Below are 17,463 nucleotides of genomic sequence, written 5' to 3' on the forward strand. Positions count from 1 at the left end.
TTTGATTCTTCATTAAGCACCATTTTAAATCTTAAACTCACCAAATTGTTTGTTAACAAAAATAATAGCAAATCATCGTAAATTGTCACATCCCAGACCGGTTCCACCGTAGCACGATATAATCATCGTAAATTGTCACATCCCAGACCGGTTCCACCGTAGCACGATATTGTCCGCTGTCACATCCCAGACCGGTTCCACCGTAGCACGATATTGTCCGCTTTGGGCTTACCATTCCGTCACGGCATCGTAAATTGTCAAATCCCAGACCGGTTCCACCGTAGCACGATATTGTCCGCTTTGGGCTTACCATTCCGTCACGGTTTTGTTTCTGGGAACTTAGACAAGAACTTCCCAGTGGGTCACCCATCCAAGGACCGCTCTCGCCCAAACTCACTTAACTTTGGAGTTCTGATGGAATCCGAAATCAGTGAGTTTCCAAAGGGTCCCGTGCTATAGGGAGAGGAGCATCTACATATAAGGCACATTACTCCCTCTCCGTTGGTCGATGTGGGATCTTACAATGTGTAGAGATACAAGTGAATCCGCATATAGAAGAATCATTATTTGACATGTGTGCATAAACCCTAGTTTTTGTCATTTTAAGTTAATGAGTTACTTTTGGACACGTGTTAAACTGTGATTTGCAGATAAGGATGAATAATTCTTTACATAAGAGGAGCCGAATTGTGTTCTTCTAATAATATTGTTAGGGTTTTAAGTCAATATCCTCCAGTACTAGGAATGCTAATCTTAATCCCATATGTCAGGCAATGGCCAAAAAAACAACATCCATCCACAGAATCAGATTCCAAAGGGAATGCTTTATTTGATTCCTCTCTCTAAGTTCCAACTCTCCTCACCTAATTATTTGATCAAGGTAACCAATTTGTTATTCTCCACTTCTGAAAGTTAAGCAAAGAATCTCTACCTTAGCCACGGGACTGTTGAAACTCCCTTTTTAATCTCCATATAAGCATCCCTAACTCAGAAACTTGAGATTTACCCAAGAAAACTTTGAGGGAAAAAAACCATGAAGATTGACAAGGAAATCTCTCATCCCATCCACCTAAAACACAAGCTCAAGATCGAATACACCGAGGTCCCGTTCTACTGCGACGGGTGCAAAGAAGCCGGAATTGGCCTCAAATACAAGTGCCAGCAATGTGAGTTTGATTTGCACAAGGCATGTGCTGTGGCTCCTCCAACCATCACCCACCCCTTCTACGACAAATGTGAGTTTCAGTTTCTTTACAGACCACCGGGCGCTGTGAGGAGAGTGTGTGATGCGTGTAGGAAGGATGTTGTAGGGTTTGTGTACCACTGCAGGAAGTGCGGTTTTGATCTGCACCCCTGTTGTGCCAACCTCCCACAAGTCCTGGATGACGGTGAGCGCAACTTTTACTTGTACCTCAAGTTATCGAGCGCTTGTCATCGGTGTGGAGGCAAGGGTCGTGGTTGGTGTTATAGGTCGGAATGCAAGACGTATAATCTTCATGTGTCATGTGTGAAGGAGTTGCTTGTGGAGAGCTGGCAAGCCATGTATCTGAATGTGGACAAGAACAAGGTTAGGGAAATGCAGACTAGGATCCCGAGCCTTAAGGGGACGCTGAAAAACCACCACGGCGGAGGGAGAGGCGAGAAGGTCAGAAAGTGTTGCGAGATAGCTGGTGGCGCTGTTCGCATCATTGTCTCTGCCATACTAGGAGATCCTAGCGCTCTGATAGGGGCCGCTATTGGCGGTTTCATATCCAAGTAGAGAGTGCAGAAAATTGAAAACAAGTACATGTTTGGTATTTCTGTTTCTTCATGTTGTTGTGTTGTATTTGTTACTTTGTTTCATGTGAATGCCAAGTACTGTGTGAATGATTGGGACTACGTGTCGTCCATATCTGCGTACTTCGATATATTTGTGAAAAAAATATGGATTGTCTTTTTTTTTGTACAAGCGATAGTTTACACTAAATTCATTTGAATTAAGAGAGAGATTTAAACTTGGGTGCAGAAGGGCACACGACTTTAACTAACTTGACTAATTCCAGGTTTGTGGATTGTCATTTCTTAATCCAATATATTAATTTTCGGAACTAAAAAAACGAGGTTGAAAGGAAAAGATCACTTCACTCTATTACCAATGGTGCATCTTTTACTTCATAGATAACAGAAAAAGAAATGGTGCATCTTTTACTTCATAGATAACAGAAAAAGAACTCCTACATTCAAGTGATAATAGGGGAGCATGAATCAAACACTGAGCCTTGAATGGAGGAATTGATATTCTTAATCACTTAAATTACAACTCTGATCTTGCTTGCTTAACATTTTGAAATATAGAACTGGCTTGTTCGTTCCGCAATGAATGCCAAATTTCCCTTAATTCGGAATTTTAAACCTCCCTATGTTTGGACGAAGAAATTTAAAATTACTAAGGAATTTCAAAATGACGGAAATTGAAATAACGAGATTTTATTTTCTATAATTTGTGAATTTTCTTGTTTGGTTAAACTAAAAGAACAATGAAATTGAATACGGAATTTGTTATTTTTAAACTCTAAATCATGGAAATTGGAAAATGACACCTATTTATATGGAATTTGAACTTGGGAATTGGAGGTTCCAAATTCCAAGTTTTTTTTCCACGCAGAAATTCTAAATTTCTATGTTTATAAATCCAAACAAGGAAATTGGTGTATGTCAATTTTCTTGAGGCCTTCTGCAACGACCAAACTACCTTCCACTTTACACCACATTCTTCCATTGATGGTAGGGCGCTTCAGTTAACCCCAGACACCGAGAACTATAACAAAACAAGTCTGTCGGATCATGTACCATAGAACTTACCGAATACAGACTATGGCTTTCTGACATGCCTCATTCAACTCAACTTTCCTCATCATCATCTACAGCGACAAAGAGTGGGACGCTCGTGAGGGGTTTGCTTTTCTTATAGGTTTGGATATTCATGTACGTGGACAAAGTCAGGGGCAGTGGCTAGGCCTCGCAAATTCCAGCACTGATTGTCAAGCCACAGGCCACTTCGTTGCTGTTGAATTTGACATGGAGAAGCAAGATTTTGATCCTGATGACAACCACATTGGACTCAACATCAATTCTGTACGATCAGACAAGACTGTTTCTCTCAAGCCTTTAGGCATTGAGATATCACCGGAGATACCCACCAACTACAGCGTGCAGGTGGAATACAACGGTAGGTCCACAGTCGAAGTGTACATGGCTATACACTCTCAAACTAACCAGCCAAAGAAGCCTGAGACACCACCTTTGAAGGAGACAATAAACTTGAGGCAGTACTTGAAAAAGGTGTCCTGCTTCGGATTTGCTGGTTCCACAGGCAGCTCAGCGCTTCAGCTGAACTGCGTTTTGAAATGGGATCTGAAGGTGGAGGAAATGCACCCTAAAAAAGATTTGACTTGGTTGAAGATGCTGTCGGGGTTGGTGTCCCAATAACGGTTTTGCTACTATTCTCTACAGTTTGGGTGGGATTTGGGTATGCGAACAAAAGGAAAAGAACCAGGAACGAAGAGTCCAATGTTCACGGGACACTGAAGAAGTTGCCAGGGATGCCTAGGGAGTTCAAGTACAAGGAGCTTAAGGAGGCTACCAAGAACTTCCATGAGAGCATGAGACTGGGGCAAGGCGGATTCGGCATTGTTTACAGAGGATCTCTGCATGATAAAGATCATGCAAATACCAACACCTCTGCAGAAACTGCTGTCAAGAAATTTTCTCAGGACAACATCAAGGGCAAAGATGATTTCATGGCTGAGCTCACCATAATTCACTGCCTTCACCACAAACAGCTTGTCCAATTAGTAGGTATATAATTTTCAAGTTTAACTGCCTTTCCTAAATTTTTTGTTGTAAATGCAGCTTGATCAATAGGTATGGACAACCATGTTCATTACTCTAATACAAATACTGTCGTACAGGATGGTGCTATGAGAAAGGGAAGCCTCTTCTAGTGTACGATTTCATGCCAAATGACACCATTGATAAACACCTACATGAAGTTTATGATGAGAATACACTGAATTGGAAACACCGATGCAAGATCCTAGCTGGTGTGTGTCAGCATTGCATTACCTGTAAAATGAGTATGATCAAAAAGTGGTGCACTGCGACCTTAAAGCCAGCAACAACTTGCTTGACAAAGATGTCAATGCTCGCCTGGAAAGTTTGGCCTTGCCCAAGCCTTGGATCAAGAAAGGAACTCATGTGCTGAACTAAACTAGCTGGTCCCGGGCACCATGGGCTTATGTTGCTCCAGAGTGCTTTCACACAGGGAAGGCTACTCCAGTCTGAAGTGTTCGGTTTTGGGGCAGTGATGCTTGAAATTGTGTGTGGTAGAAGTCCTGGGATCATGATTGTTCATGAACACCAGCAGTATTCATTGGTCGATTGGGTGTGGATGTTGCATTCAGAAGGGCGTATCAAAGAAGCCGTAGATGAGAGGGTAAAAAATGATTATGTGTTTGATGAAGCAAATAGCTTCTACTTCTCGGGTTGACATGTTCACCTCTGATTGCTAGTGAGAGGCCTCAAATACAGGCGGGTTTGCCAGATCATATCTGGAACAGGAACCATGCCGGCCCCTAGTGTACCTCCATTCAAGCTCGCTTTCACGTGGCCTTCTGTGGCTACTGCCTACAGCAGCACTGAGACCGAGATTACACTTTCTAACATCATTCTTTCTAGCATTACCTTGTCTTCCTAAGTTACAGTAGAACATTGAATGTAATAGCATTGCAGTGGCTTCAGCTCATCCCCTGACTAGTTATTAAGCTCCTAGGAAGGCGGGGTTAACCAGCCATAGCGAGTTTTCTTACTGTATGTAGTCTCCTCTTGCTTTAAGATTGGAGGTTTTTTACGTAAGTCCGTTGTTTAGAATACCTCGTGATATTATGTTTAACGAGACTGCTAATTGTGCTAAGAATTTTTTTAAAGATTCTACCTGAAATCAGTAAAATTACAGCATTAATTGTTCGTTCAGAACCTAAACTCTCTCAATTAATTTCATCAATTGTGTTATACCCGTGAGATTAGGTAATTTTCAGCCAAGGCTGCATAAAAAGTTGTTAATTGAGGAGCGCCAGTTTCATTGGTCGTGCAGAAATCAAACTATGGCCTAATATTTCATCTTTCAGTTCCTAAATGAAGAAATGAAACAATATTCGAAGTTCTAACTTCTAACAGATAGCACTCGATAGAAGAAAGACATATATATTGAAATGTATTTAAGACCAAGTCATTCTATGACCACCAGATTCTTGAACCATATACAAGTTCAATTCACCTGATATATTGAAATTGCGATGCCAAACTAAGCTACAATACAAGAAAAACGATTATCGAAGGATAGAAAAATGAAACTCTAGTACCTTGAGCCTATTCTTCAAACCAAACCAAACTTCGTTACGAACTTCTTTTGATTACAGTCTAGCATTTCACTCAAGCTACAATCAGTTGTCGTCTGTTTCAAAAGTTTATGTCGCCGCTCCACTCTTTTCTTCAGACCATGGCGGAAGAAGTCAGGATAATCAGCGACTTCATCAATTCGTCTCCCCATAACCTCTACCAAGTACCTGATTCTCGGTTCTAAAGAGTTGTGGATGCTCTTGATCAGAATGGGTGGATAACCAGACACCAAAGCCGCTATCTGTCCATCTTGAAATCCACTTCTCTTTAGAAATTCGAAATTGGGTCTCAGAATCTTGTCCACATCTCTACACAACACTTCCGGAAAGTTCATTACCACTGTCTGAAGACCCTGCTCTGTGAGACCTACTGATTTCAAAAACTCTGCCGTAGGGCGCAGTCTTTTGTCAACGCTATAACCCATGATAAATGGGTTCTTTACCAGTACTTTTCCAATCATTCCTTCTCTGGATAGGCCAAGATTAGCAAGAAAGTTCACGATTTCAGAAAGCTTTGCTTCAATACTGTAGCTGATGAGCCTTGGATTGAGCAAAATCATTTTGCCAAGTTGCTTTTGAGGAATTCCCAGAGCCTCAAAGAATCCCAAAAGGGGACAGAGCTTCTCTTCCACGCTATGGGACAGAATGTGAGGGAATTTGGCAATGGCAGACGCAACTTCACGGGGTTTGGTACCAAGCGTGGTGAGGCACTCAACTGTAGGGATGAGCTTCTCGTGGAGAGCCAAAGTAAGTATCTTGGGGCACTTTGAGACAACAAAAGGTAGCTTCCTCTCCTGAATGCCAATACTCTTCAAATAAGCCCAATTCTCGGAGGCTCTTTCTGCTTGCGCGTTCTCAAGGCGCTTGCACTTTTTGAGCATATCTTGAATGCTCTTATCATCAAAACCTTTATCCCTGAAGAACCACATGATACTAGAACCACCATTTTGGGTGGTGCTGGTTTCCATTATCCCCCTGAAAGTGAACGTGTGAAAACATCAAGCCCAAGCTACATTTACAGGTTCATATAAACCCAGAAACCTACTGGTGTAACAAGTAAACATCGACATTCAATAGTGGGTCCGGCTACAATACTAACACTAACACGAACACCTGAAAATACCATCGTCGTGGCCCGCTTTAGCACCTCTTCAAGTTCAAGAGTATACTACACCATCTGATTAGTCTAATACACCGTCTGATGGGTTGTTTTAGTGTTTGTACTTAATACGTGTTTATAACGTAAATAAACCGCATTCAGCAGATGGATGAAAATTAACAAAATCAGTAAATGGGCAGTCATAAAAACTAACAACCTAAACACTGCCATAGAATAATACTATCAGATTATAAATGCGCAGTTAGGCCAGTTGGCCAGGACAGTGTGCCCGCCCTCTCGCACTCGAGTTCAAATCCCCCTCCACCACAGAATTGCTTATTTCTATTCTGAATTCGGCAAATATATACATACATGTATATATAAACATACACACAGAGTGAGAGTCACATACCTATGATTCAATCTGTTGCAGCAAAAGGGAACGGCAAAAAAGGGAGAGACTTTGCGGTTGTTCCGGCAGCCGCCGAAAATTCATAGGCAGTGGCAGTGGCAGTGAGGAATTAACAAAGGAGAAAGCCAAAGCCTTATCTGTTGGACTTGGTTTTACCTCTCTCTCCATTTCAAGCAGGGGTTAGAGTCCGAATTCCGTATTTGCCCTCGTTGTCTTCTCAAATGACCAATGTATCCTTTGCCGTATATGCCACAATCAGAGAGTCCTCTTTCTCCTCTCTCGGTTCGAATTGAAACCCCAAAACCCTAAACTCTCCCTTAAACCCTAATCAGAAACTCAAAGCTCGTAACTTTATCGATCAGAATTTATCGGGGCGATGCCATCGTTTCAGGGTCAGGTTTCCAAGCACATATTGTCCACCATTTCTAACCCTCTTCGCCAATCAACGAGCTTGTCGATGAAGCTACGTCGTTTTAGCACCACCGCCGATCGTGGCGGTGAAATGGAAGCACCACTGGAGCAACAGCCGCCGGAGCCCATACCCAATAGGCCCTTGAGAGGCCAAAGACCATCAAATCCTCGAACTTCCAATCTTCAGTTTCTCAACAAAAACTCGCCCATTTCAGAGAAAAGGAGAGAGAGGCCTTCTTCTCCGCCATTGCAGGACAGCAGCTTTCTCGAAAAGCTGAAGATGGGTCTCGACAAGTCGAAGAGGGAGGAGCCTCAGGAAGTTCCCGAGCCGCCACAGCCGCCCGAAGAAGCGGACCAGATATTCAAGAAGATGAAGGAGACTGGTCTCATTCCCAATGCCGTGGCAATGCTTGACGGGCTCTGCAAAGATGGGCTGGTCCAGGAGGCTATGAAGCTTTTCGGGTCGATGCGTGAAAAGGGCACGATTCCTGAGGTTGTTATATACACTGCGGTGGTTGATGGGTTTTGCAAAGCACAGAAACTTGAAGATGCTAAGAGAATTTTCAGGAAGATGCAGAGCAATGGGATTGTTCCCAATGCTTTTAGTTACACTGTGTTGATACAGGGGTTGTATCGGGCTAATATGTTGGAGGATGCTGTTGAATTTTGTAGCGAAATGTTGGAAGCCGGTCACTCGCCCAATGTAACTACTTTTGTGGGGCTGATTGATATGGTTTGTAAGGAGAAGGATATGGAAGAAGCTGAGAGTGTTATTGGGAAGTTGAAGCAGAAGGGGTATTTGGTTAATGAGAAGGCTGTTAAAGAGTTTTTGGACAAAAAGGCACCATTTTCGCCGAGGGTTTGGGAAGCTATCTTTGGGAAGAATAAATCGCAAAGAGTGTTTTGAGTTCCCTTGGTTATCAGAAGTATAAGAAATTGTAAGTTTTGCTGTTCTGCTGTTGATCATTTTAGATTGAGTTTCATTGGCTTTGTTAAAAGCGTGTTGCCTCACTGTATGAGTGGCGGCATGAGAAGAACATAAATGTCACCCTTGGAAATTACTCTGTTAATAATGGTCACGATTGCTTGTGCTTTGTATGGTTTTCCAGGATCTTTAAGCATAAGCTTTTTTATCATATTTTCTTACAGTTCACATTTGTCAATGTACATATCATGGCACTTCTGATTACTAAAACGCTACTCTTTTAGCGGAGACTAGGATTTATGACCTAGATCAAGTTTTCTTAGTTCAATTAGATTGCGCGGTTTATGACTTAGATCAAGTTTGCTTAGTTCGATTGCCTAATTTATGCTCTTGATCAAGTTTGCTAAGAACTTCACATAATAGCTACTTCCTGTTGTGTTTTTATTGATACTTAACAAGCTAAAGATGTTTAAGAATGTATTGTAATAGTTAATGTTGTGTTTGCCTTTACTCCGTTGTGTTGCTGAGTCAATCATTCCGACAAAATCGAAAATGCTCATTGGCTCTTTGAAGAAAACATAGTTGAAAAGGCTAAGGAGGGGAGATGCTGGTGCTAGTTTTGTGTTCACAGATTGTGATGGAGGTAGTACATGTGAGTAGTATCAGTGAAGGAAAGAGGGTCTTGAGGAGAAGACAGAGATCATGACAGCAGTAGTAAATCTATCAGTGGCTTGAGGGGTCAACTTGAATTTATATTAATCATAAAACGGCAGTAGATGTAATTTGGTAGTTTTAGAATTAGTAGGAATTACTCTGAATTAGTATTAATAGCAGCAGCAGCAAAAATATTAGTTCCTCAGTTCTAGGTTAAAGTTAGGACTTAGGTAAATTGATGGCTTCAAAGATTTGTTTCACTTTGTATTAATCCATAATCCATGGAGGTAGTGAAGCTAAGGATGTGACTAAGGTTGTGATGGTGTAATTAGTACTACTCCTAGTTGACCTATCTTTATGAATGGCTGTGATGTCCGTATTATGAAGAGGTGAACATAAAACTGACCTGTTGAATTTGCTACGTTATTATTGAAGCATTGTGAAGACAGACACGGTTCTGCATAGGTGCCTAGACGATTAGATGAAAACATCGATGGAGATAGTTCCCCTCTGTAAAGGCTACAGAGCTTTTGACAGGTGATCCTTATAAATTGGTCTAGTTTTCTAGTTTGTGATAGAGTTGCAACGGTACCGGGTGGTAGATTTCTTTTAAATTTGCGGAAGCTCGATCATATAGATAGAGATACAAAGTTCTAATGATTCTCATTTACATGTGGGTTTTTTTTTTTTTTTTTTTCTCTATCTGCAATACATTGTTTTTCCTAGTTATCTGAGTGCAAGATTTTACCTTTGCGGCCAGTTAAAACTTATGTCAGGAAGCCCAATACTTAACCGTGCATCGTGCAAGTTCCGGATAATTCCTGCTCTTGGTTGCAGGTGCAAACCCTTCAGCAGGTTGTCTGTTTTTAATGAAATGTATCTTGCTGTACGTCAAAATGAGTGATTGAAAATCCAAGGAATATACTTTGTTTGTGTTTTCAATAAGTTGATTTTTGTACATGTATGGAGCTAATCAATATTCTTTAGGAAATTTCGTAACGGGGATGTCAGTGTGGCCTATACCTAATTAATAATGTACTATCCTGTGCACAAGTTAACATGATATACCCCATTGTGGATAAGGTTATCACATGGGAAAGTAAGCGTAACAGTGTGTATGTGACTTTCACTGACATACCCATTGTGGATAAGTCTCTCTCATTTTTTTTTTTTTTGGTACGTGAAACTGCTCCCAAGCTTGTATAATATTCATTGTTCACACTGTGTTGCCATAATTATACTCTTTGGGCGGCATTAAATTTTGTTGCCAACCCAAACCCTTGTGGAGGGAGGGAGTGGTAGTGTGTGCGCCAATTGGACTGCCCTCAAAACATGCAACCGCGTATGGCAAAAAGCCCCGGGGGTTGATGTTCTCTCTCTTGGTCGATTATTGTTTATTCCAAGTGACAGCAAATTGCGAAGGAAGAACATCACCGGCTAAGAAACAACGTCAACCCCCCTCGGCTCTGCAAAATTTTGACAATCTTTATACTCCGTAAGATCTTCGTGATTTGGTCAGCTTTTGTTTGTTTGTTTCTTTCTTTCTTTCTTTCTTTCTTTCCAATGTTGTATTTTAAGGTAGTGGTAGTATGTTGTCATACGACTCATACCTAAGGATAAAGACTAGGGGGAACTGTCCCATTAAGGGTAGGGGATACATGCAGCACGTCTCATATAACCCCATATTAACCAATGAGTTTGTCGTTTGGAAAAATCGATAATCTTAGTCCTTAGAGTTAGGGTACCAACTTGTATCGCACCCACAAATGATATAAATACTATGGTTGCTTTAGCTTTACTCACTTCAGTAGCATATTTCTATGCGGGCCTTACAAAAAAAAGAATAGGTTATTTCGGTAAATACTTTTGAAATTTCAACTGATGTGGTAGTACTCCATCTCGTATCAACAAGTTTCAAGCGCGAGTTTGTAGTTTCTCGTGCAAGAGCTTGTTTGGATTAGGTTGGTAGAAGCCCATGTATTCAATATGGGGTCGATGCACCGTCGATTGGATTATGAATGAAATTTCAGTTTGATAGAACAAAAATTGAAGCGGCATCATTTCATTTTGTTTAATTCGATTCCACAGTAAATCTCATTTATTGAAAACAAGTCAGCAACTTGACATATTATATCCAACACCGGTTGTTATTTAGAAGTCGGAATAACAGTTAGTGCATGTAGCATGATGGTGTTTGTGTAAATCATGCGCAGATAATCATTGACTAACCTTAATTAAACATGGAAACAAGTTGAACCTGAGCTACGGAGCTGATTACGGAGTCATTTGAGCTTTGGTTTTGTGTGTATTAAGATGGTGTTTTAAATAATATGAGTTTATTATGCTAATGTTAGGTCTCTAAACAGAGGGCTAGCCTCCACTTTGAATACCAGATATGGGAAAACCAGAAGAGATCTAGCTATTCAGATCTTTCTTGGATTTTGAGCATCATCAAATTCCTTTAGTGGACCAAAATACTAAAAACAATTCATTAGGGTTTAATCAGACAGACTGGTCGAATATTTTACTATATTCACACGGTGGATCTATCTAACGTGAGTGAGAGTTGGCTTAATCAGACAGACTTAATGAAATTTCTCTCATGTCTCTTTATAAGTTATGTAGAGTAATGTTTTCTTTGAAACCATATGTTGTCAGGCTCGAAACATAGGCCGCATTTTCAAACAACAACCAATTTGATTAACGAATTAAATTTAAAGTCAGATAAGAAAACATACGTGAATTATATCATCCCCAACTTATGTTCTATGTGATGATATTTCAGTTATGCTGAAATTTGCAAATGTTTATTTGGTTGTTGCTAATAAAAATTGCAAGTAATATTCTTTTACCAACTTATACTTTTGTGTTATACAAATCTGAAACCCTAAACTTTAAACATTTGAACGCTAAAAAATAAACTTTTGAACAAAAAAAAGTATCAACATAAAACAATGCTTCATATATTGGAATTTATGCGTAATTTGATTGGGTAATTGGATGATCAATCTAAGCTCGTCTATTAGAGCATCATCAATGGTATAAGTAATTTTAACAAATCATATTATTTACGCTAAAAGAATGAGAGGAGTGAGTTAAGCCTCACAATGAACTAACAATAATGTGTGTTAAAATTATTATTTTATTATATATTGGTCCCTGCTACAATTTTTAAGAAATAAGTAATTTAAAATAGTTAAAAGTTGTAACATATTGGTGAATTATGAACTGCACACATTAAATAATAAAATTGACTCCATTGCTTAAAAAAAGACTAGTAGAAAGTAAAGAATCAAATGATTAAAAAAGACTAATAATTTATTCCTAGTTGGTGTATTAGGCAAACCAAGTAGGCAACATTATATTTTATTAATTTCTTTTCATCTATAACATCTACTTTTACGATTTTACTTTTTAATTTTGTCATTTTCCTACACATAGAATATTTTACTATAAACAGAGATGTGGGGCCATATTTGCTTACCCATGGTAGGCAACCTACTTAGGAGGTATAGGTAAAATTTGTAATGTCAATTGCCTATGCCATTAGAATTAGTTTTTCCCTACATAACTTATCAAAATGAGTTTGTCCACTCAATTGCCTCATCATATGCTCTTAATAAGTCTATGAAGTGGTAAAGTAGCTAAATAATTAGTGATCAACTCCAAATGATAAACTACTCTGATTAAAGTCATTTTATTTAATAAAATAGAAAGAATATAAAACATATAAACCTGCATTTGCATCCTTAATTGAACATTAATTATCGCTAAATTACAAGGAAGCCGTTATTCACGCTTTAAACAAGATTCCTCCCATAAATCAAATCAAAACAAAACTATTACTTATTGTTTCATCCAATGTTTAAGTGTATACTAATTACTATTATAATTAAAATCAGATACAAGTTGTACTTGTTTAAGTAGCAAAATTTTAAATTTATATTAAAAAAAAAAGTATAATTAAAATGAGATACAAGTTGTACTTGTTTAAGTAGTAAAATTTTAAATTTATATTAAAAAAACAATATTTATAATTTGAACAAACACTACGAGGTTCGACCAAAAAAAATCAAAGACTACGAAGATGGGGTCGCCGCGGGCCTACTCCTCTGCGTAAGAGAAGTGTTAACGTGGAGAAAATTTTCAATTGTGACGAGAACGCAGATGATACATCACGTGTTTCTATAGAAGTAGTGGAAAACTTTATTTTTTAAGTTATTAACACACATATCCTACCATTTGTAACATAATGTACCATCTCATGTACCGGTTATACTGAAAAATATTTCGTTAAGAAGATTTTCTCAAAATGGGAGTCTTCATGGACTTTCTGCCACTTCATATTTTTAGCACAATATTTTAAAATGTTTGCATAAAAAATATGCCAAAAATATGAAGTGGCGGATAAAATTCATACATTTTCACTTTTGAAAAAGTCTCCTCAACATTTCTATAATTTAAAATACAAATTCAGATAAATTAAGTAGAGAGTCACTGACTTGAGTTGCAATATATATATATATATATATATATATATATATATATATATATATAACACTTATATCCAAATAAAATAACACAATTAAAATAGTTATAACTAAGGAAATATAACATGACAATAAAATATAAGAAAAACTAATGAAAATAGCTTGAAAACTTTGAGTTTTAACGAAAAGAACAAAATAAAGGGTAAAGTAAATAGTACCAAAATTAACTTTTTAGTATAAAAATATGGTTTATTTTTGTTAAAGTGAACAATATCAGGAACTTTTCGTTAAAGATCCTTAAAATATAACACTCACATGCATTTAATATTCTAATAACTGAGTGTTGGGTTTTCATTTATATGTTTTGAATTCGAAACTTCTCTTAAAGTATTGCAATAGTCAAACCTTCCTCCGCTTGATGATAATAAAATAAAAATTAATAATAATAATAAAAAGCACTCAAAAACTTTGTTCCTATATAATGAGCTCCATATGGTTCTTTACATCCCACTTTAAAATTTCATTAGCCTCTCACACAACACAAATATCAAATTCTGAGACTTGGATTTTGAGAAATTTCTTGAAGATTTTTTTTTTTTTTCGATTCGAGCTCTAGAAATCTTCGAAAATGATATGTCTAATGGCTTCTCAGTCCATGGGCATGGCAACAATTTTTTTCTACACATGCTTTTGGATCCCATTTCACCAAATGAAGAAATTTTTGGCCAGATTGTTTTTTGGTGTGATTTTTTTCACTAATTTCCAGCAGCAGGAAGAGGAGGACTGTACGAGTCTTTCAGTGGCCAGGTTCCAGGACTTGCAGGCTCATGGTACCAAAAGGTGTGCACAAGTTTTGGAGGAGACATGTTCAGTTTGCTTGGTGGATTTTGAGGAGGAGGATTTGGTGAGCCAGTTGGGAAAATGTGGGCATGTTTTCCACGTGGATTGCATTGACAGATGGATTGAAAGCAGTCACTTTAGCTGCCCAATTTGCAGGTCACTGTTCTTCAATGTCAAAACATGCCATGCAAAACTTGATGAGGATGTTAGTATCTCTTCCTCATACATTAATGGTGGCTTTTCTTGGCATTATTAGTTATTTAATTTTGATTAGTTGAGTAATTAGCAGTTATTTGTTTGTTGAGAGAGGATATGTATGTAAAGGGAGGAATATTTTTCAGAAATAGTTTTTTGGATTTTTTTGGTTTAGGGTTTCTCATGTACTTGGCTGTTAATTATATGAAAACATTTCTACTTTCATGCAAAGATACATATAGAATCTTGTCATTTATAAGACAATTGCAGGATGGCTAGTGCCATAGCGGAAATTAATCGTCCTTGTGGTCCTCTTCATTCAGGTTCAAGGCTTCCCCATCCCTTTCCCCTTAGTTAAGCAAAAACAGTTTATGTTTTTGTAATATTAGAGGAAAACAAAGCCTAAATCTATCATAATCTTAAACTCATCGATCCATCATCCTAACCACTTGGACTAACTACATGAACTTTTTAAAGTAATTAATGAGAGAAGGATTATGTGATATTAGCTCATAGGCATTGGTCAAGTGAGAACCATTGCACTTAGAAAAATCCTTGCCCCTACGTCCGCCTTCTCTACCACTCGGATTAACTCCATGGACTTGTTTATTTTAATTGAATCTAAACCACATAAAAGAGAAATTTGAACTTGGAGTACATTGCTCAACCAAATTGGCTACATACAAGTCTACAACGAATTCCAAGGACTTAAATCAAAAGAATTTTTGTGTAGCTTTCTGGTGTATGTTTGAATATCAATTGATATAGTTTTAGTTGCTTGTTTTATTATATTTTTCAATATTGGCAATTAAAATTAGTTTAACAAATGAGTAGGGCATCTAAAGTACTATGTTTTAATTGTTGATGATGATGCATGCAGCATGATGGGGGTTAGGTCAACGAGAACACGAGGCACATACTCTTAATTTGTTTAATTAAGTTTTAAAAATGTAAGAATCATTCCGCAAGCCAACTAGTCCACTGAAATTATTGGATTAGTAAACCCTATAAAACTATTATCCTTTCCCCATTATTTGTTGAGTTTTGTGAATCGTCATGCGTGAAGAACATGACAGATGAAAGAATAATGTTACGTTCAATATTCCTATGATTAGATACAGATGAAAATTTACTCACATTTTATGGTTTTAACAAATAGTTCCAATCAAAAAGGAACTAACAACCTTTTATGGTTTTTATCAAAGTTACTTGTGGCTCAAGTAGTAAAAAGGTTTATCTTACGCTCGAGTCTAGGGAAAACAAAGACAGATGGAAGAGAGGGGTTGCAGTGAGTCTGAGTTCTTGTGCTGAGGAAAGTGGTTGCAATGAGTCTGAGCTCTGGCGCTGGAGAGAGTGGTTACGGTGGTAAAGGAGAAGAAAAATGAGTGGCGTTGGGTAGAGACGCTAAGTAGTGGTTGGTGGTGTTGGGTTAATGCGAATAGCAATCTTGAAATCTTAGAAATTTTGGACTTAGATTTCAAAATTTATGTAATCGAAATTCAATTCTGCATTTTTATTCCGATTACCTTTATGTAACGTTTCATAATTTCTTTGTCCAATCATGTAGCCATTGATATATTATTAGCTGACATAATTAAATTATATAATCCAAAGACATAGGGTATTTTATGTGTTTTGGTGGAACTTTAACCCAAAGAAGAGCTCAATTTTATAATAGTAAAAGCATATTGAATGTGTTAGGCAATGGCTGGAGGATAGAAGCAAAATTCAGCCACTCTCTCGAGAAACCCTTTCTCTGGAAACTCTCTCAAACCAACGTCAAAACCCTAGCCTTCCTTCATGGCCACCGGCCTCTAGCTAAGGTTGGGAGCTAGTGGCAACTTCTCCTTCTCCTTCTAGCCTTCCTCTCTCCTTCCCGTCTTTTATTTCCCCTCTATTCCCCCTCTTATCCCAGATTTCTTTCACCTCGCCATCCATCTCTAGACTTGGCATTTTTCACCCGACCCGTTAAAATTAGTATTCGGGTGAGTGATAAACGGGTTGGGCGATTAACAGGTCAACCCGTTAATCACCCGTTAAATAACGAGTCATTTTGGGTGAACCCGCGAAACCCGTTAACCACCCGTTAAGACCCGTTATTGAGGACTTTTGTGTAATTTCAACAGTCCTAATAGAAAACCCTCAAGTTCCTCACGTCTCTCTCTCTCTCTCTCTCTCTCTCTCTCTCTCTCTTTCTCTTGCACCGTCGCATGGCTTTGCTATATAAGACTGAGAGATCGCTCATCGGCCATCGTTGTGCTCCTTCCCTTCCGACTCCACCACTCTCTCTCTAGTGAGCTCCAATTCTCTTCCACCTCTTCTTTCATGCGTAACAATATACCGACTGAAAAGTTCGAAACCCTAATGCCCGATTCCTTTCCACCTCTTCGTTTCTGCAGATTAGATTCGTCTATTTTTTTCTCAGTTTTTACTTGAGCTTGATTTTAGGTGGTCTCTTCAGAACAACTTCGAATTAATTCGGAATTAGTTGATTTGTGTTTGATAATTTCAACTGCGATTGTGCTTCTGTTGTGTAAATTATGCTTTCTCTGTGTGATTGGATTGGAGATTTTGGGTTTCTAGGGTTTTCTTTAAAAAAAAAAAAAAAAAAATTGGTTGTGTTTTGGATAATGGGTTTTGTGTAAAATTTGTTCATTTGTATATTCTCTTATTAAAATTTCCATTTTTGGGTAATTTGGAGCTGTTAATTTATCCCCATGAAGTTAAAAATATTGAGTTTGCTTTGTTTTGGTTGGTTTTTGGATTGGAATTGGGTTGTTGTTGTTGTTTGGTTTCACTGAAATTGATACAAACAACATAAGTTACTACTCGGTAAGTTTCTATATCCTCCCTATGTAGGTATCCTGCTCATACTTATATATTTCCTTCTATTTTTCTCCTGGCCTTCGAAATGTTTCCCTTTTAGGTGGATAAAGGAGTTTGGGTTGGATGTTTATTGTTTTCCTCTATTACATTGAACTTTAGTAATTAATTTGAAGTCA

At 38.2% G+C, this 17,463-nt stretch overlaps 4 protein-coding genes across 4 annotated transcripts; 3 read left to right on the forward strand and 1 right to left on the reverse strand.

Annotated features, from left to right (window-relative positions):
- The first annotated feature begins 902 nt into the window (after positions 1 to 902).
- On the forward strand, positions 903 to 1,903 carry LOC125472502. Its single transcript, XM_048574073.1, has one exon. It carries the CDS (start codon positions 1,034 to 1,036, stop codon positions 1,757 to 1,759), a length of 726 nt encoding a protein of 241 aa, XP_048430030.1. The 5' UTR covers positions 903 to 1,033; the 3' UTR covers positions 1,760 to 1,903.
- LOC103949612 (probable L-type lectin-domain containing receptor kinase S.5) lies at positions 1,787 to 4,991 on the forward strand. The gene is given in 11 exon segments (XM_048573920.1): positions 1,787 to 1,896; positions 2,681 to 2,813; positions 2,815 to 3,439; positions 3,442 to 3,837; positions 3,951 to 4,085; positions 4,088 to 4,186; positions 4,189 to 4,274; positions 4,276 to 4,316; positions 4,318 to 4,505; positions 4,508 to 4,572; positions 4,574 to 4,991. Coding segments are annotated over 11 exon segments (2,058 nt in total). The 3' UTR covers positions 4,754 to 4,991.
- A 234-nt stretch (positions 4,992 to 5,225) lies between these two features.
- LOC103949520 (transcription termination factor MTERF6, chloroplastic/mitochondrial) lies at positions 5,226 to 7,410 on the reverse strand. The gene is made up of 2 exons (XM_048573954.1): positions 6,947 to 7,410; positions 5,226 to 6,410 (listed from the first exon to the last, which is right to left on the reverse strand). Exon 2 carries the CDS (start codon positions 6,401 to 6,403, stop codon positions 5,414 to 5,416), a length of 990 nt encoding a protein of 329 aa, XP_048429911.1. The 5' UTR covers positions 6,404 to 6,410; positions 6,947 to 7,410; the 3' UTR covers positions 5,226 to 5,413.
- Positions 7,323 to 8,451, forward strand: LOC103949519 (pentatricopeptide repeat-containing protein At4g38150). The gene has a single exon (XM_009360634.3). It carries the CDS (start codon positions 7,323 to 7,325, stop codon positions 8,262 to 8,264), a length of 942 nt encoding a protein of 313 aa, XP_009358909.2. The 3' UTR covers positions 8,265 to 8,451.
- The last annotated feature ends 9,012 nt before the right edge of the window (positions 8,452 to 17,463 follow it).

The sequence above is a fragment of a genome, unplaced genomic scaffold (assembly GCF_019419815.1).
Source record: "Pyrus x bretschneideri cultivar Hongxiangsu unplaced genomic scaffold, Pyrus_bretschneideri_v1 Contig7, whole genome shotgun sequence".
NCBI lineage: Eukaryota > Viridiplantae > Streptophyta > Magnoliopsida > Rosales > Rosaceae > Pyrus > Pyrus x bretschneideri.

Bases quoted from the DNA above. Each gene is read 5' to 3' on its own strand.
- LOC125472502 (XM_048574073.1), top strand. From the start codon at position 1,034: ATGAAGATTGACAAGGAAATCTCTCATCCCATCCACCTAAAACACAAG.
- LOC103949520 (XM_048573954.1), bottom strand. From the start codon at position 6,403: ATGGAAACCAGCACCACCCAAAATGGTGGTTCTAGTATCATGTGGTTC.
- LOC103949519 (XM_009360634.3), top strand. From the start codon at position 7,323: ATGCCATCGTTTCAGGGTCAGGTTTCCAAGCACATATTGTCCACCATT.